The sequence below is a fragment of the Drosophila santomea genome, chromosome 3R (genome assembly GCF_016746245.2).
Source record: "Drosophila santomea strain STO CAGO 1482 chromosome 3R, Prin_Dsan_1.1, whole genome shotgun sequence".
NCBI lineage: Eukaryota > Metazoa > Arthropoda > Insecta > Diptera > Drosophilidae > Drosophila > Drosophila santomea.
Window position 1 is genome coordinate 10,375,611 of NC_053019.2, and position 20,318 is coordinate 10,395,928.

Here is a 20,318-nt window from a genome sequence, read left to right on the forward strand (position 1 = left end):
GTGGTCCTGACGCCCAGCCCTAACATACATCCACCCAACCACCCGCCTTTGCAGAGCCACCCCCGAATGCCACGCCCCTTTCGGGCAGAGCGAATGCAAGTCGCTATTGTTTTTTTCAAAATGAAATGGAATATTAAATTGCCACTGAAACTGCACCTGTCCAATTAAAATGTAACGTAATATGGCCGAAAATAAAATCGGCGAAAACAAACAGTGCACAAATATCTCTTAAATTGGTCATCAATTTGAAATGCTTTTCGGTGGTAATAAATTTAAAATTAAAATGTTTCACTACTTTAACTATTTTTACGCCCGATTGGAACATAAATTTCGGTTATTTTGTGACATTTATATGATTAATATAATTGGGCTTTTTAAGCAGATGAAAAGCGAATTTAGAAATGTTATTATTTGTTCACAAACAAATTGTTAACCCGAATAGCTAACTAACATTTTCAGCTAATAGAAATTGACCTCACAACGAGTTGTTTCTATGCACTCAACCGAAATCAATATCAAAATTAATAGAGATTTTTGGTGGCAACAAGAGCAACAGCATAGGTACAATGAGTGGCCAAAAAATTGTTCGCACATAAATCTTAGCGCTAAAAAATTTTATTGTCGTTTTTATTGTAAGGAAATAAAATAAAAAAGCCGCAGCAAAACAAAACAAAGTCACAACAATAACAACAACACCAAGAGACAGAGCCAAACAGTCTGCTGATTTTCGCTCTCCCAAACACGCAAACACACAAGCACACACACACATGGAAAGAAACACAAGCAAACACCAGCACACACACTCGTGCATCCGCAGATTCTCCCTCTCTCTTTCGCTCCTCGATGGCCGCGTATAAGAAGGCAGCGCCATTTGCCTCGCAGCGGCTCTGCTCTCTCGCGCTGCGCCAGAGCGGGACGAAGCTAGTGAAGACATAAAAGTGCGGCGAATTGAGCGCTTTTTTTTTTATTTCCTTTCTGCCAAGTTAATGATTTTCGATTTCTGTGACTTGACTAATTCGATTTTTGAGTCGCTCCGCTCTTCTTCTTCATGTCTATTGCCTTATGCAATGCTAAATCAATAAGGCCAACAAAGCATTTTCGTTTCGCTTTAACTGGCCAAAAAACAAGAGACAAAACGCTTGAAAAATGCCACAAAATATGTATAATTTTAAACCAAAATGCTTTTTCAGATTCTTTTGTTTATGGGGCTTTTAAATGTCACAACTCTCGATTCTGAGAATGTGCTAAAACATTTATGGTTCGCTTGTCTCAAAATGTGTTTTAAATTATACTTGTCTTTTGTGTTGTTCAATTTGCTTCAAAAATGTGTTTTAAATTATCTTGCTGTTGTTCTATTTTACTTTTGCTTGTTTTGCCACCTTAATGTTCGAAATGTTTTTCAAATTAAATTTGGTTTTGTTAATTTTTTTCACCCTCGTGAAACATTTGTATTTCTAGTCACCTATTTTTGTTTTGTTCTTTTTGTCATTTCTTTTAGTTGAATTTCAAATTACCTTAAGGTACTAGCGCCTTTTTTTAATTTTCTGATTTTATATGTTTATTTTTAATTTTCTTTGTTGCTTTGCTTGATTTGCTTTTGGCGTTTGGTCGGTGAAACGCAACGAACGATTTTCTATTTTTAGTGGCACTATTTCGGTGGCGACCCCATTTGCTTTTCAGCCTCTAGCTAAGTGTATTCTTTCTCCCCACATTCAGCGCCCGAATTTTCCCCGCTTTTCCCCCAGTTTTCCCAAAAACTTTGTGAAGTGCCCATGGGCCTGATAAATGGCGCTTAGGCATTGATTAGATGCCCCAGAGCTACGAAATGCATTTGCCTTATCACCCATGCACTTCTCACACACACTGCCACACATTATAACTAACACCCATTATGCCCCCACCTTCAGCCAAAAGTATTCCCCTCTCCCCCCTTCCCCACAACCGACAACAGCCGAAAAAAGAAAAACAACAGACGCAACGAAACGAATTTTCCATTTTCCATAGAGTTCACTTCACCCCAATGCCAAAGTCTCTTCAATTCCGTTCAGTGCAGTGAGAAAAAGTGGACTAAATAATTAAAGGTATATACTTAAGTTTTTTATATAATTAATAATTACATTTCACGACGTTAGTTTGAGAAAATAAAGTGTAGATAATTACTTTGAAGTTCAACCAGTTGATTTTGTTATCAAACATAAATCTGTTAGTTAGTTACTATTGAGACTTTGTTCTCAGTGCACTTGTGTCTGTCGCTTCTCGTCTGTGTGCGGGTCGCTTTCTGTGTGTCTGTGTTTAGATAAAATTGTGTTTCGAAAGTGACAGTTGAAATGATTTATCACTTGCCAGCGACTGCAAGGCGCAAACGCCAACGCTGCCCCGCCCCCGCACCCGCCTCCGTCTCCGCCACCCACCGCCCCCTTTTCGCCCAACTTGGCTGTCGTCAAAGTTTTTAGCACAAGCTCCCTTCGCCTCCCCCCTGCCAGCCCACAGTCCCACTCGTTCGCTTTTCTCAGCCCCAGCATGTTTGGCATTTTTGTGTAGAAAAATTGAAAATTGCTTTTTTCGTCAGCAGCCCCCCTTTCGAAGCCCCCGCCCCTCCCTTCGTCCTGCTATCTGAGGCAACTTCATCTTTCCAATTTTCTACTATTTGGCTTTGTTCCCCACACCCAACCTCTTGCCGCTGCTGTTGTTGTTGTTATCTGCGAGTTTTTCGTATGAAAATTTAATTCCGCTCAAACCCCACCACCCACTCAACCCACTCAGCCCCTCCACCGCCCCTTCCGCACTCAGGCATTTCCCATGCGAGCTAATTTAAAAATTGTTGTAATTTTTTCGCTTTGCTCTTTTGGAATTTTTGCAATGCGCGACAAAATGATTTATGTCGCTGCCTGGGCGAAATTAAAAATATTACAAAAAGCCACAGCAGCAACAACAATGTGAACACATTTAAATAACATAAAAAAAACACATACATATGTAGATATGTAGATATATATTTGTGTATCTGAGCATTTGTATATATATGGTGTCACTTGAAGCTTTAAAATGAAATTGTTGCCGTGTGGAAATTTACGCTGGCTTTTCTCAATTTTTATGCCCAGCAATTTCGAGCAACTGCAGCGGTGGCTGGAAAAAATTTAAAATAAAATACATAAACCGCAACAATTTTTCAACATTTTGCACGTGTAAATTTTCCAATTGGTTGAACGCGCCAAATGAACGAAGGGGAAAAAGTTGCAAAAATGGGTAGGAAAAGCAAAGGGGGAGAATTGCGTGGCGGCCAAAAAAAAAGGGGGGTGCTTCGAGGGGGCGTGTCTCTCCTATTAAAGGTCTATCTGATGGATTCATTTAGGCGATTCTTGAGGCAGGTGAGCGAGTTTCTCGTTTGCGCCTGGCAAAATAATGGCTGCAAATTATGGCGGAATATGAAATTTGCATAGGCTGTGGGAAACCCTTTGGGGTGGCCCTGAAAACTGGAAAACAAGTTGGGAAAACAGGTATTCTATCTGTCTCAGTATTCCTCCTTGTCAGTCTTCATGTTTCTGCATTGCCGTCGGCTGTTTGTAATCCAGTTGCGATATTCGTCGCACTCAGTTGAGCGGCGGAAATAAAAACATGAATCACTTTAAACGGAATTCAACTACTTATAATACGAAACAACTTTAAATAATACCGAAAAATTCCCATTTTTGGAATGATTTTTGCTATTTTGTCTTTGGGAAAAGAGATAGAATCAATTTCTTTAAAGCCTTGTATTTGATTTCCATTCATTTATTTCAGTTCTATTGGAAAAATTAAAGCCAGCCTGCTGAAGAAATAACGCAAACAAAATGTTGTTAACCCAAATTGCATTGGCATTTCATCTCTGCAATCTTTCATTTGGTTTTTCCCCTCGCTCTTTTTTCTTGGCTTTTTGTGTAATTATTCACATGCAGCGAATGAATTTTTCTGTTTTTTTTTCCATTTAGTTTGCCACGACGGCCGGAAGGTGGCGCTGCTGCAGCTGCTTTACGAGCACAGAGCAAAAAAATATAACAACAACAGAGCAGTTATCTATTTTGTTGCACTGTTTTTGTAGTTTTGTTGGCATTTTCCGCTGCCGTTTTCAGAGCATTTTCCAGTTCTTTTTTTCGCATAGGAATTCTGTTGTTTGCTTTTGTTTTAATTTAAATGAAAAAGCTTTTCGCGCATAGTTATGAAAATAATGGCTGCCAAAAAGGGGGGATATTCCATATATATGTGTGTGTATAAAGCATGAAGCCAGTTCTAATGCATTAAAGCACACTAAGTGGTTTTAGTTGGGGCTTCGAAAAGCGAGGCCTTAAAGCGTTTCGCTCGTTTTTCAATAAAAATCCAGTGCCACACCTCGAACATGACTTGTAACTTAAGCTATGGAACTCGGTTCCTTCAGTCCTGTGTCATCAGTTTTGGCGACATCCTTTGGCATCCGCATATCGCTTTACACTTGAGGCGAATTTGAAAGTCTGGATCGGTCCGCTCGTAACTCTTCTGGCTCCCGCCTCTCTCCCCCTTTAGCCTGCCCACACACAAGCTCCTCTCATTGGCCTTTTTATTTTTTTTTCGTATTCTGTTTTTTTTGTATCTGGCCCGCGACTAATATAAACGTACAATGGACCAACTTAAGCTGAAATGACAGTTGCGACATGTTTGCGTAGGCGTGTGCGATCTCCCATACGGACAGCCATACGGACACGCGGACAGACGGACGGACAACGACCCAAGACATCCAGACATACAATACAGACCAGCAAATGTTTTGGTATTAATTTTTCTTGTTGTTCCTTTGAGCATCTGGCCCCTCAATCTCTGGACCTCACACCCCCCTCTTCCCAAAAAAGAGAAAAAAACCCAGCAAGCCAACTGACAATAAACTTTATCGCATTCATGTGAATGCACTTTATGACACCTAACCAGGCAACAGAACAGGCAGTCGAAGGTGGAGAAACTTGTTTACCTGCCCGCAATTTCCACGGGCCGAACAAAGAATTTCGTTGCGGATTTCGAAGGCAATTTTTGCACGACTGATTTGAATTGAAAGACTTTGATGAGCTCTACATGTGGGTAAGGATATTATGTGTAATTGCAGAGAGAGAAAAAGAGAAATGCATTTAAGCTTTAAGGTAACAAATATTTTGACGCCACTACGCCACTATTTTTCATTACTGTTTGTCTATACAAGTTCATTGGCTACCCTTAGATTGTAATAATAATAAAAGAATTAACAAACTAGCATAGAGATGCAATGCTTACTAGCAAAAGACAATAAGGATATTGTTATGCATTTTTTTGCCGTGTGGCATTGGGCATTTTGTGGTCGTCTGGCTGACTCGTGACTCGTGCAATTTCAGTCGTCCGTTTGACGGTCACGTGACCCTAATAAATCACAGAATTAATGTTACGTAAAATGGAGTTGGCGTTGGCCCGAGTCCTGCGGAGTCCTGGATCGCAGAAGTCCAGAGCTCAGAACGAGGTCCTTTCGCTGGGAAAGCCACCACCGTTGAGTGGTTAAACTATGCCGGCCGGAAATTGAAAAACGTTTGCGGCATTTCTGATAAGCCGAAGAAGAGGGAAAACTACATTGCCCCGAGAAATGTAACTTAAAGATCAACTGGTTAATTTCGGAAATTTAAAAATTTTCATTCGCATTTTAGCCAGCACTCGCACACAGAGAAAGAAAAGAGAAAGAGAGAGATATCTGCGCCGACATTACGGCCATTAAAAATACCCAAAACGACAACGACAATTTCCTCATTATCGTAAAATTTATTCAAGCAAAATAAATTCATTGGTCGTTAACCTTGACACTGGTTTTCTTTTATTTTTCCCCGACTTTCTGGGTGTGTGTGTGAGTGCGAGTGTGAGTGCGCATAAAACTCATGCTATGACGCGTGTTAAATAGTCGCCTGTCAACTGGGGAAAACTTTGGCCCGCCAGCTGTAAAATGATTTTCCCAGACGGAGCAGCTCCAAATCGCCTCAAGTTCGACTACATTAAGTGTGTAGGCACAGACAAACAAATTGTGATTACGGGCAGAAAGGAGGAACAAACGAAAAAAAAAAAACGAGGCTCAAGGAATCTGTAAACCAAGCATGACTTTCATTATTTTCTTTGTCTGGTTACCAAACTACCAAAAATAAATAAAGTGGAATGACGCCAGTAAGTATGCTACAATAATCGATACGAGTGTGTGTGTGTGAGCTCTTGTTGTTTTTACTGCTTGACTGCGTTTTTCCGCACACACACACACACACACAAGCGTTGTATGCGTTGTAACACACACAAGCACACACACACACAGGCTTAAAAGAGAGCGATTTGTCATGGGGTTGCCGCGAGTTTTCGGGGGTTTTGCATTTTCCCCAGACATTTTCCCCGGGGCTGTTTTCGGTGGCTTAAAGTGTTAATGTATCAGTTTGGCATTGTTTTCCACAATTTATGCACTGAGAACTTGTTGAATACCTTGCGGATTTATGGCCAACTTGAGGACAAATATGGCGACCAACTTAATTTAATTTCATACCCAATTCACATGTAAAATAGCAACACCCAGACTTAATATAACCCCTGTATATATCTAATTTATGGCTGTGACAAAGGAAGGCTAGAAATAGCAGCTGAAGGGATAAATAAGAGGGAAAAACTAGAATAAAGAAAAGCTTTTTTTCATCCCAAAAGCTAGCTAGTTGTATAGCTGTATGTTTGTGTGGCAGCTGTCTGTGTGCGTATTGGCGAAAACTCCGACCAACTCCGACTGCCTTTCCATTCATTTTCCTCTCCCTACATTTTCCTCTCAAGCTGTCGTCGTCATTTCGTTCTTTATATAAAGCCCGAGTGGAGCCAAGGAAAATGCTCCGGCACACACACATAGATTTTATATTTTTTCCTTTTCCCTTTTTTTTGCTCCCGTTTTTTTTTTTCTAGCATTTTTCTACATTTCTTTTATTTCCACTCAGCAGAAAAAATTCTTATACACAAGCATTGCGTTTTCTACAAGTGCACAAGTGTGTGTGTGTGTGTGTTTGAGCTGGGAAAAGCTTTGCTCTCATGTGTGTGTGTGTGAGTGCGAGTGTGCGAGAGCTGGAGCAGTCAGCTCAGTTTTCTTTTGAATGATTCGATGATTTTAAGCGCCTGCGTTATATGAAAACCAATCGCATCAAAGCACCCCATTAAATTTCATCGTCAGGCATATATCCTTGCCGCACACTCACACACACAATGGGGCCACAGGACACAGCTGCTGCTAGCTGATATCCTTGGCTCCTGGCTGGCTCTTGGCCACGTCTGCATCTATTCCATGGACGTATTCGTCTGTCTAAGCCCAAGGCAACCGTTGTATGCTGTGTGTTTTCTATGTGCCGGGGAAATCCGTCAGAAAAGCGCAGCCGCTGCAGCTGCTCCTTCAGACTTCCATCCAGATCCCCCCACCATCAACCATACACCACACACCATCCTCTCGACGGCTTTTCCATTTTCCCATCCATTTCCACCAGCCCCTCCCACTCCATCATTATGTGCTGACGGCGTAAATGGCTCTATCAGCACATTGTGCCTTTGGTGCCTCTGACATGTGAGCCTTCGAACTCTCAGCCGTTTGCGAATCGGGCTTAAAGCTTGGAGCGCAAATTTCGAGGCAATTTAAAGTGCTGCTAATGGCTTTATAGGAGCCACAAAAGTTGCAGAGGAAAATGTATAAATTGCAAGTCATTCTGGGGAGTGCAAGTTACAGGCAAAGCTGTCTAACGCATACTTTAAACTCACAATAAAATCGGTTTCTTTAAATAATAATTAATTTGAAAGTTTTTCGTAGATTATTAAGATATATTTTAATAATTGAAGTGCTTAGCTGACACCTGTTACTGATATTTAGGAACTGCCTTGCACTGCCTGCCTGTAGTTCGCTCGTAGCGAGGGTCGACTGTAGTTTTTGGACATGTACAATATAGCGGCTATATGCACATAGTCGCACAGTCTATCACTGGCGAACGCCGCCATCTTCTGGCGCTCGTCGTTTGCTTTATTTGCAGTTGGTTCTACTCCATCTCTTATTTCGCCTGCTGGCCCCATCTTCTTCTGGCTTTCCTTCTTCCCCTCCCCTCTGCACCCCTCCCCCTTGGCTATACATATATATATTTTCTTTTTTGATGGCAAACATTTAATGGGTTTTTCAGAAAATTGCATTTTCTTCTTTGGCACTCTTTAGCCTTTTTGTTTAGCTGCTACTTTGCAGTGGAAAGTGGTAGGGGGTGGTGGGTGGATTGTGGGTGAATTGTGGGTGGTGGTGGGGCTTCGCTCCCAGTCGCCGTTGCTGTTGCTGCTGTTGTTGCTGCTGCTGCTGCTGCTCATGACCATGGCTGCCATATTAGATTTTGAATGCATTTCCGCTTTTTGCCGCAGCGAGCAAAACTTTTGTTCGCCATGTTGGCTCTGCCTTGCCAGCTTTCTATGCTTCTCTTTCGCTCTCGAGCAGCCGTCCCTCTCTCTCACTCGCACGGGCTGGGAAATATTTTCCACTGACTGACAGCTGTGCAAATGGGCGGCAACAAGGACGAGGAGGCGTGCTGCAAGTTTGTCTATCTTCGGCTTGTTTTTGCTGTTGCTGTTGCTTTTGTTTGGGGAGGAGTGAGTGTGTTGGTTGGGTGGATTGCATTAAAAGTTTGTTTCATTTCCCTCTTATTTTTCCTTTTGCTTTTGTTTGATGAAAAAGTCCAAGTTGTTGCGCAAAAGTTTTTATGCAAGTTTTGCTATTTTGGCAAATGGATATCCTTCTGCCACTCCAACTTCTCCGCTATTCCCCCTTCGATTATGCTGTGGGCGCGCTATCTATGTTACTTATATGAAACTTGGTCAGACATATAGCACGCCATATATACATATGTACTTTATATGTACATACGAGCTGCGCTTGCTATTGGCAAGAAGTTTAATCAAAGTTTTCCCTTGCAATACGGAGGCAAAAATAAATTAAATAGGGAATTAATGCAGAGAAAGAAAACGCTATGCCCTGTGCTGCTTATTTTTAGTTAAATTATATTTCAAACGCACGAGCTTTAACAAATGCATCAAGCTGGCTTTTCCGTACAGTGTCAAATACAAAATCGGTTACTAACATTTCACGGGTGAAAATTCCCAGTGTTTTTGTGTGCACGAAATTCCCAGCAGAACAGAACACACCTTCAAGCTATGCTGGTGAAACAAAAACCACTGCATATTTCAGGGCGCAGGCTGCATATGCAAATGAAACATTCCACACATTCCCCCAGAAGGCAAAAGGCCATTAAATGTCAAACCCGCAGACACAAAAAACAAACAACGCTTCGGCAAACATTTTCCAACCCGTTTTCGTTGACCAAATTAAAAAGCCATTTGGGCCCAGCGAAGCCAACCGACTTTTGTGCCAAGTTACCTTTTTGGCTGGCGGCAATTTATAATATGCCATTATGCTACTACTATTTGGAGAAAAGCACAACCGGTTGATGGGCTTGGGTTTTATGAGTGCCAATCAAAGTTCATCGATTATGCGACAGCAGCTCGTCTGCTTTTCAGTTTTCAGTTTTGGAATCGGATTCCGATTCCGATCCGAAATGTGAGGCATATCTTTAACGATATTCAACGGCACTAAATCTTCAAGGACAGGGAGCTGAAGTGAGTTAATCATGAATGATTTAACGAGTCGTAGACCATTTAATTGCCATTCAACTCGGACATGACAGCAATCGGTGATTAAAGCCAAACGAGACACCAAATAAAATAAAAACAAAATAGAGAGCGACACCAAATGGTGTTCGCTTTTAACGACTTGACAAAGTCATTTAAGGAATTTCTTTTGACAATTTCGATCCGAGCCTCCTCATCAGAGTCGATGGGAAGTGTATCCGGCACCTGTAAGTTTGTTTTGCGGGGAAAAGCGGCTGTAGCAGCACGCGCCATTTCGCTGGAAATTGAAAACGTGTCCAACATCGAGACATCAATTTTTAAACAGAAGTAATCACTTTGTAAACGCCGAACGGAGAGCAAAAACAAAAAAAAAATAAATATTCGAGCATATCCTCTGGGGGTTGACTTGGGCTAAGCCGGAAAAACCAGCGACCAGGGACTGAAGTCCTGCAAGTCCTTTGGTCCTTTTCGGTTTTTGCCTCTGCTACGTTTGTACATACACATGTATGTATTTACCCTCGACAAGTGCTCCTCAAATTTCTGGGGTTCGCTTCGCTTGATTTCCAAATTTCTGCACGTAACAACGTAAAGTTGCAGAAATTTTTATACAATTTGTTGCATGCATAATTCAAGAGGACAACAAAGTTGGGAGGGACCTCTGGATTTATGTGGGTTGCGTCTGGCTAAAGAACTTTCGGTCTTTCGGTGACTGTCGAGGAATTATGATGAGCCAGAGCATCAAAGAAAGTGACTTAAACGGCTTGGGTATTCAATTTGGCGAAAGTAATGCTCCAAGTGAGTTGTGCACAGAGAGAATACAATGTTAATGCGAATTCCACTGATCTTAATTCCTTTAGATCTTAAGAAACTTGGGAATATGCCTCCTATATGCCAATTTGGCATATAATTTTCATTAAATTGATTTAAGGCTTAAGCGCTAAATCGGCGCTATTATGGCTAATTGATGGCACAGCAAATAAAATCGAAAATAAAGAAACTCGAATCCCAGGCGATACAGAAAAAAGTGAGACCCCATCAAACAACATTAAGACCCCGTTAATCTATCGATTCGAGCGCCACAATTTGTCTGCTGCCTCAAACACACACGTTTTAATTGCCGTTCGCACTAAAAGTCAACAAAAAAAAACTGAAAAACTGAAATAAAAATTAAAAATCCAAATAAGCTAAAAATTTATTAAATTCTCATTTATCAAATGCCATAAATCACGACGCGTCTGCGTCGTATATTGTGTTTCATTCCAAATGATCTATCAACAGTTGCCATTTCGATGGCTATTCGCTCACTTCAGACGCTTTTATGACTAGCTAATTTGGTTTGTTTATTTTTGATTTTGATTTGTCAGTTTATTGTGGCCGGCTGTCAATGATTCGCTCTCGCTTTTCAGCTGGCTCAATGAACTATAAAAAACTAATGTTTCAGTGCTTCGCTAACTGTGCTCCTGACAAGTGAATGAAAGGCCGAATGATGATGTCAATCTATCAAATACACACTCGCACACACACACACCCCCTTTATTTTTTCTGACCACACCATCAACTCGAACAGGCACACACACCTCTAGGCCTGTCAACTTTTACTTTCCGCGTGACCTTTGCTAAACTGTCAAAATTTGTTGTCAAAACGTGTGATGTTGCTGTTGTTTCTGTTGCTGTTGTTGCTGTTACTGTTGCGATGTTGCTGCGTTGTTGCTGCGTTGTATTTGCATTTGACAGCTGCTGTCGGACGTCCGCTGCCCTCACATATATTTTCGCACTTTTGCAGCAGACGCAAAACGCGGCTTTGAACTACTAAATCATTTTTGACAGTTGGCAGCGAAGCCGGGGAAAGCCCCCAGTTGCTGTCTCTTTCGCCCATGACCTTGAGAACCGTTACACTCGCGCAGACTTACACACACACACACACACACAGCCAGACATTTTTATTCCAATGGTGTAGCCTTTGTTTATGCAATAAATTAAAAGCAATAATTTTTCATCTTGAGCCAACAGCAGCAGCAGCAACAGTTGAAAGTTCGCCCGCTGCGGCGCAACAACATTAATTTTACACACAAACACATGCCGAAAGAGAGGGCAATAACACTGTACGGGAGCGAGCGAGCGGGAAAGAGAGGGCCTCGCACAAATGGAAAGAGACGGGGCATTTGATAAAGTACCGCCATGGCAATGGCATTGTTTTTAACTCGCTGCGACTGCGCTAAAAGCGAAAAAAAAGTGCAGAAACAATAATTCAACTTGTGCTCCACATACACTCACACACACACACATACACATACACAGCCATATGCCGGGCTACGAATACGAGTGTGCCCCGGATTGCAGGTTCAACGGACGCTTTGCGCCTGCGCAGGGCTAAACAAATTGCAGCTGTCTCCCTCTGCGGCGGTCGGCCCCTCTCCCTCTCCCTCTCTCTCGCACTGCCAGTGTGCCATTAATTCTAGCGCTCGCCGGCTTGTTTGACAGTTCTGACAGACGATTATTTAAAGTTGTGCTTAAACGCCCGCTCGCCGTCTCTCTCTCTCTGTCTCCTGCTGTCTCTTGCTGTCTCTTTCTGCTCTTGGCCATGGCCCACGGCTGTCTGCCATCCGCCAACGCCTCCGCCCCCGCCCCCGAGGGCACGCCCCCCGCCTGTGCCGCCCAAGGAAATAATACAAATTACACTTTTGGCTGTGCTCTCCTTTCGGCCAGCCTAAAATAAAGCCCTGTTTTGTAGGTTACTGGGTCTTTCGAACTTCGGTTCACACTGGCGAAAAGATAGTGCTTAAATCGGACATCGATGAGGTTTTCTCTTGATGATGATATTGGGAATATGTATGAAACAACCGAATGAGAATAACTGATTTAATATAAGCATAAATTGCAAATAACAAGTCATAAACAATTCTAAATATTACTCTCATAGGCTAAGCTATGGTCAATGCTTGCTCCAGAGATCAACTGGCTCTCAGATACACCCCTTTTCTTCAAGTGCAGGAAAAACAATCGTATGTGAGTTACTTTTGACCGGCCCTGCACTTGCCTCTTAACGATTTAAATGCTCTGGCACGCCATTCCTCAATTTAACGCATCATAAAGAGGGGAAAACTGCATCCTGGCCTGCGACTTTACGACCCAGAGGAGGCTGCTTAGCCGGCAAAGAAAAAATCCAAAAAAATAAAAAAATAAAAAACACAGAGTGCAGAACATACAGAATACAGAAAGAAAAGCCCCACATGGAGGGCCGCTCGCCGATCATAAATCAAATTTCAATTCACGTGCCGGTCGCTCGACCATTCGTTTTTGCCTCATGTTCATTAATGAAAGCGAAATGCGCTTATATAATGCCATAATGCCGCGACTATCGGACATCGGACATCATCAAAACTGCCACTGATTTTCGCAGCGCAGAAATTGGCACAAGTTCATCATCATCATCTGACGGCTGTTGTATTTTTTAAGTTTTCTGTTTTTTTTTTCAGTGGGCGTGGTCCACATGCACGTTGAAAGCTGCGGAGACCGCCGATGTTCAATTTATGAGCCGCAGACAGTATTTCGTCCCTATTCCCATCCCCATCCCATCGCCATCGCCCCTTTAATCGATTGTAGTTTTTAATTAAAATTTAACTTTATAATGATTTTTTATCAGCTGTCCGGTGCGCAGTCTGTTTAAGTCTAAATTAAAAAGAAATTTCTCATTTTAAAAGATCGCAGAAACAGGAAGCCGCAGCCGTGAGCAAAGTGGGCGTGGACCGGGCAGGAACGTGATCGCGAACAGGATTAGTGACAGACATCAAAGAGCCCATCAAGTCCATCAATACCATGGAGCACATCAGGAGACCCAACCCAGATACCCAGGAACTAAGGAACTAAGGAACCGATCTATATCGATGCCCTTGGCATCGGCCAAATTTTGATTGATGTGCGAACCGAAGGGCAGCACGTGTTTCGCCTCAGATCTACTCGTGTGCAACTGGCTGTATCTTAAAGTTACGACTATCCATCTACTCTATACTCATATAGCTACTGATATAGAAGTGTTAAATGACTTAATGTGGAATGCGACTTACCATCATATGTTAGTTCTGAAGGATTGAGTGATGATAAGAACTTACCATCTGCAACGAGAAGACAGTGGGAATGTGAATTAATTTCAATTAATTATAATAATTATCAATAAATTGCAATTTGTAACTAACCACTTAGCACAGCTAATTTGTGGATTTGTGAAAAAGTGTATATACTCCTTTCCGAACTTTCTACGTAAGTGATTTGCATGGCATTGGATAATTTAGTTTCTTCTTCAAATGAAAACCAAATCAATAAACATTCTGGGCAGGTGTACCATTTTCATATGGGGTATTAAAAACTCAGATATATTTTCCTGTTCATGTTTACCCAACTCCCGTACCCCCTTATCCAAAAACGAAGCATTAAAACGCTTAATTACGTGCGTTTTATTGTTGCTGCTATTGAACAATATAGTTTTTGTGCAGGTTTTTGTTTGGCTTTTGTTTGCCAACTTGCTGCAATTTTTGGTTTTCCTGCCGCGTTTATGTAGCATAATTTTTTTGGTTTGGTGCCTGATTAATTTTATTATTGTGCAGCATTTAATTTAATACGCATTGCGGCGCATAATGTACAATAATTATTTTAAATTCACTTTGACAAGCGCCCACACACGTATGCATATGGACATTCTCACCCACGCTAACCGCTTTCATTTCCCTGTTAATGTTAATTTAATATTTTTACATTGTGCTCGTGTTTTAATTTTGCCTGCGGTTTGCCATGTTTGTTCCTGCTGAAATTGTTGAACTTTTTCTCTTATTTTTACGCTTTTGTTATCACAAAACAAAAATGCAAATTAACGCAGAATACTCTTCTGCTGCTTCATCTCTTTTTGTATTGTTAATTATTTATGGCTGTCATGGTAAACTCTTTTTGTTTCTTTTTTCGCTCTTTATTTTGCCGTGTTTTATCTTTTTTGCCGCATTTTATTTGCACGCATTATATTTCAATAAATTATTAATTTTTTTGTAATTTCTTCAAGTGATTTTTTTGTGACAGTTTATGGCAATTTTAAGCCCGTAAGCATTTGCAGTCAGCTTGAATTTTATTCGTTTCCCAAAACATATTAAGCCCTAAAAGCTGATATCCCATCGAATTGTTCCCTATTTCCGTTTGCTGTAACGTAAGCCGGATTTTCATTTTAATTGTATGGCCCAGCTGGAGTTTGTTTTTATTTTTTTAGTTCGTTGTAAATAAATCAACGATAATTAACCTTCTGCAGCGCGTAGAAATAATTTTACTGTCAATGTTGTCACCACTGACAGTCGAACATCTTAAATCATTTGTGTTGTTGTGGCTCTGTTTCTCTGTTTCTCTCGTTGTTTTGTTGTTTTTTATTTTTTGTGGTTTTTTCCTGCCGATCAGAAAACGAAATTAAAAAGCGCAACAACGACGGACACTAAACACGGCTAAATGATCAACGCGCCCCGAAAATGCCAAATGCGCCAAATGAAATGCCAATTCGCACTCAATTGGAGGTAGCATTGGCGGACTGGCGACAAAACACCTTTTCGAAAAAGTCTTCTTGGGTCTCCTGTGTCGCCATCTCTGTCTGCCGCTCTGTTTCCGTCTCGTTTGTTGTCCAATCAGAGAGAAAAATATACTATATAGCTCTTGAAACTCTGCAAACCCAGCTATTTTATAATAGTAGAAAACTCTCTGATATATGTAGTAATAATAGTAATTTGAAATATACAAGTTGGTTATCTGCTTTCTAATAGTGTGTTTATCTTTTAAAATTGTATTTCCTTATTGCCGGGCATTTTCTCTCTGTGCATCCCTTCTCCCTGATGCGTAGACGTCAAAATGCCGCGGTGGCAATTAAATGCCTTCGACGCTCATTGCCAACGCCTCAGTCTCGAATCGGACTTTGACTTCCAGTCGGAGCTCCAGGAGTCTTCTCTGTGGATTGGATTCGAGTGCTGCCCCGTTTGGGCTGGTTTACTGCCCAGTCCATCCTGGTGCCTCCACCCCTTTCCTTCTCCACCTGGAGATTCTGGCCACAAATAACGCCCAAATATGGCGCAATTTCATTCGCAACGCAACGAATCGATTGCCGATGCCACCGCTGCTGTTGCTTTCAATTCGATGCGTTTCGATTTATTTATCACCTGTCGTTGAAAATTGAAATTGCATTCGCCTCGAGAGTGGAGGGTTTTTGCCTTAGTCTCATTTCATTTCGATTCGTTTCGTCTTCGTCTCTTTTTAGCTTCTTCTCTGCTGGCCAGGTAATCATTGTCAACAATTAATGAACAGGCCCCCATTGGTGGGCGTGGCAGTCGTTTAATGAACAAACCACCGCAGAGGCGGTGGTGCTTTCCTTTTTTCCCCTTTTCTCGTTTTTTTTCTGCTTTTCATTTTTATTTTGTTCTCCGTCCAGATATTTATAAATTAGCCCGGGCCTTTTCCTATTAGAATGGCCAAAAAACTCATCAGCATACTGTAAGATGTTGTGTTGCTCGGGGCGATAATGAGCCATAATGGCGCTGGCCAAGGAGTTCGGGGAGTTGGCCAAGAGAAAAGGGCAAGGGGCATGGGGCAGGAAGAGGGTCTAAAACTGGTTCGCTGCTCTTAAGAGCTCTTAATGCCGCCGCATGTATGTTCTTTTTCCACCTCTGCTTTTTGCATATTTAAAAGCTTGATTCCGTTCAGACCGAACATTGATCGACTAATCAGCAAAAGGCCAAGATGCGTTGGCGCGGGGGTGGTGGGGTGGTGCATGGGGTACACTTCTTATCAATGCACTTTGCCGTGCTACACGTAAACTTACTTTAAACGCGCCAAACTTTTCATTGGCGATAAGAAGGGTAACCTCCGCCGAGTCCCTGCCTCTAGACTGATAGCAGTACATGCAGAGAAAACTGACATATTGCCGTAGAAGACATGCAAACGTGACTTCATCTTATTCGTTGCCTACTGTAGGTACCTTCATATTACTGAGGACTACTAGCCATTTACTCAAGCTTTCTTACAAGTCCAGGAACTCAATTCAAGATCATTTTTAGAAAGTTGCAATAAGATTCTTGGGTGATACTTTTCGCTGAGTGCATTGATTTGCATCATTGTTTATGTACTTTGCATGCGCCTGGAAAGTTGCACTTGATTGGCAGCGAATTGAGTTTGGCAGGCAGCAGGCAGCAGGCAGCACTTGGCCACTTGGCCACTTGGGCACTCGGGAGCGGAGTCATTAGAGCGGCAATTGGCCAGGGCCAAAAGGCTGAGCGTGTTCGTGCCGGCGGCGTGCGCTTCAACGCTTTGGTCTTGGCCACATCGCTCCATGCCCATGGATTTTCCTCTCGATTCGAAGAGTGGAGGTCTTTGGCGGATAGACCACGGTCTGGTCTTGTGGCATGCGGACTTTTGTAGCAGACAAAATTGTCGACAAATAGTTTACACAGGCATGAAATTTTGCTGCCCCAGCGAGCAACAAAAGAATGTTGTTGCTCGTGGCGCAGTTGTTGTTGCAGTTGCTGCAGTTGCTGGAGTTGTTGCAGGAATGTTGCAGCAGCAACATGCAACACAAAGCCATTGGCAAATGAAAGGCGAGTGGAATGGGTGCGGATCTTGCGGATAGAGACAAGTGCAACATGATAGCCCACCTATAGCACCCACACCCACACCCCCATCCACAACCACCCACCTGCCACAAAATGTTTAATTAAATTATGTGAGCAGCGAGCGGAGTGCGCGATATGCTGCCCCAGGATTATGCATTGTATGCGGTCATTAATTCATATCAAAAGGGTAATTGAAAACCGCATAAATTAAACAGCAGCGTACAAAAAACCAAAAAAATATGCCTACATAAAACAGAGCAATCAGTTTTTTATTCAAATTTCTTTCGCTGTTATCCGCTGGGGAATGTGCAACGCGCTACTTTGACATTTGGCTGCATTATAGTTTAATCTTATTAAAATATTTATTTTATTAAAATATGCATGCAATTTGTTAATTTAACTGCTGCGTTTGCTGTTATCCACCGCCACGCCGCCCACTATTTTATTTATGCAGCACTTTTCTCTTTGATACCCTGGAATACCATCAGGTATTTGCGTTTTGCATGCCAAGGGAAAGTTCCATTTGAAGCAGATGTTTATTAAACTGATAGACTAATTTTCTGGGCTAATACTATTCGGTGCAATGGAGTGGATATATGCGATAAGGAAATAAATACGTATAAAGCCAATCGATCTAATGAGGGTATCCCAACTATCGACAGCTCTTTAGATGGCGCTCTCCATTTTTTTAGTCGGCCATCAGTGATTTCGTGCTTTTATTGTGGCAGCCACTGCGCTTAATTGCATTTTGTATATGAATTAATGAATTTTTTATCAGCAACAATGCACCTACACACACAGAGAGACAGATGTGCTATATAAGCCGCTGCTCATGCATGTTTTATTTATTTGCTGACTTTTTTTTTCGTGTATTTTTTCTTGTCACGGCGCCTGATAATGCAATGAAAACAACAAATGCGCCAACCGCAGAGCTCCACATTTTTTTCGCATTTGTTTTAATGCATTTTTTGCACCGCCTCGAATATTTAATTTCATTTGTGGTAGTCGGTAGTCGGTTGTCGGTAGTCCGTCCGACCAATAACATCCAACCAACCAGGTATAGAGATATAGGGCCAATTCGCAGGCCGGTTAATCTTTTCACAGCCAAAACTCTCCAAGGAGTCGGGCATTTACCATATCATTAACAACTAGGCTCGTATCGGGCCGTTAGGATCTTATTATAGATCTAGATTCCCCGGAATGAGAAGGGAAAAGGGTTCTGGCCCGAGGCCGCAAAGTTTCCTTATTGTGTTTCATTAAAATGCAATTAATATAGGCTTTCAGCACATTCTGACGACTTTGGGGACTCCAAATGATACCCGCACTAGCAGCAAATTAGGGTGCGCCTATAATTAATAACAGTTTCAGTGTAGATAAGCGAGGGGGCGGGGCACAGTGAAGCATTTCATTAACTTTACATTACATATTATACGAGCCGAAGAGCTGAAGAGCTGAGGCCGCTGCAATTGTCCCAAAAACTCGGCCAACAGACACGTGTAAGCCCTATGCACACAAAAGTGCACGCAATAGTACACTGAAAAGAAATGCCCTTACAGCAGCACATGATTTAAATAGGCCCTTTATGAGCTATTGTAAATTTGCTCTCAAACTGTCGAAAGAAATGTTGATTCATGAATATTTGTAGCTGCTAAATTCATTTTAGAGCTAAGGCATTACTTCTCTTAAAAAGTTTGTTCTATTGACCCCTGCCACTTTATTTCTTGCCGTGCACAAAGGGATAGAGAGTGTTTTGTATGAGTCAATCCATTAACGTTTTGATAAAAGATCTTTATGACGACACTCGAAGCCACGCCGGCAATCATCATCATCAGCCGAAGAGCTGAGGCCAGCCAGCTCAAAGCCGAAATGGCTTTGGTACGTGTTGGCCTGGCCAACACCAAAGACACAACCAACTCACACACGTTGGGTGAAAAGTAATTGCGTTTAAATGCGTTTACATTAGGGCCCGAAACAAAGATACAAATATACAGGAACATAATGCACTGGAAGTCGGAGGCCTGCCGTTGATGACCAAGGACAATTATGACAATACACTTGTAATGGCATTATTAATGCCGTTCGGTGCGATTGTTTTTACGCCATTTCCCAGGCGATAAGCCAGAAATAAATCTCTATTGGCGACTTTACGACCGCCAAAGGCCAACACTCACCCACAGAACGCAGGCCCCCAACCCGCTCATAGTTTCTTTTTACGACTTTTTAATAGTTCTCACATAGATTTTATAGATCTCTGGCCCGAAGCTTTGATGGGGCACCCCCCTCCTCCCAACATTTGTTGTTCTTACTTCTGGCCAGAGCGCATAAAATTGATTTCCTTTTCCCGGTTTCCCGACTCGGGCGTTTACTACTTTCTGGGCTGTCATAAAATTTATGTTTATGTCGTAAAATTTAGTTCGATTTTTTGCCCTTTGAGCAATCGATGTGCGTGTTTCCCTGCCCCTCCCACTATACTATATATCTGTTTTTTCCTGTTTTTTCCGTTTCTGGACCACACCAGGTGTGTTTGCAAAGGGTTTTCCTCACAGACTCAGAGACAACGCCAAAAGAAAAAAAAAGAGAAGTAATACGCAACTTTTCCGGCCAAAGAAATTGCCGCCTGCCTGATATAAACAAACGACAGACATTTGTTTTTATTACACACCTTTTTGGGGGGTTTTCTTCCCTTCGCTGTCGCTTTTGCGAAGGGTGACACTTTGGTAGTAGATTCTAGTTATTCTAATGCACATTTCATAGGCAATTCCAAATTAGGCAATGTTTGGCAATGTACTTGCCCCCTCCTAACCACCCACCCTCTGAATCAAGGTGTGGCCTTGGGTGGGTGGATACTTTCCCTTTTCTCCAAGGAGCAGAGAGAGCAGAGAGGGGGACGCCTCCTTATAAAAAAGTAATTTTGCCATTCGAGGCTTTTTGTATATTAGAAGAAATGGCTTTATTTATTTCTTATTTCTGGGCGTACAAGTGCGAAATGAGGAAAACTTTTTGCCGCCAGCTTTCACTTCA

General features: G+C 42.0%; 1 protein-coding gene across 3 annotated transcripts in view; it reads right to left on the minus strand.

Annotated features, from left to right (window-relative positions):
• LOC120454510 (homeobox protein homothorax) overlaps positions 1-20,318 on the minus strand; it is a 107,726-nt gene that overhangs the window by 25,896 nt on the left and 61,512 nt on the right. For 2 of the 3 annotated variants that reach the window (XM_039639866.2, XM_039639865.2), the window contains exon 8: positions 13,740-13,787. The exons of the other annotated variant lie outside the window; for it this stretch is intronic. In XM_039639866.2, the coding sequence (XP_039495800.1) occupies positions 13,740-13,787 (48 nt within the window). The remainder of the gene's footprint in view (positions 1-13,739; positions 13,788-20,318) is intronic. 3 annotated transcript variants of the gene reach the window in all.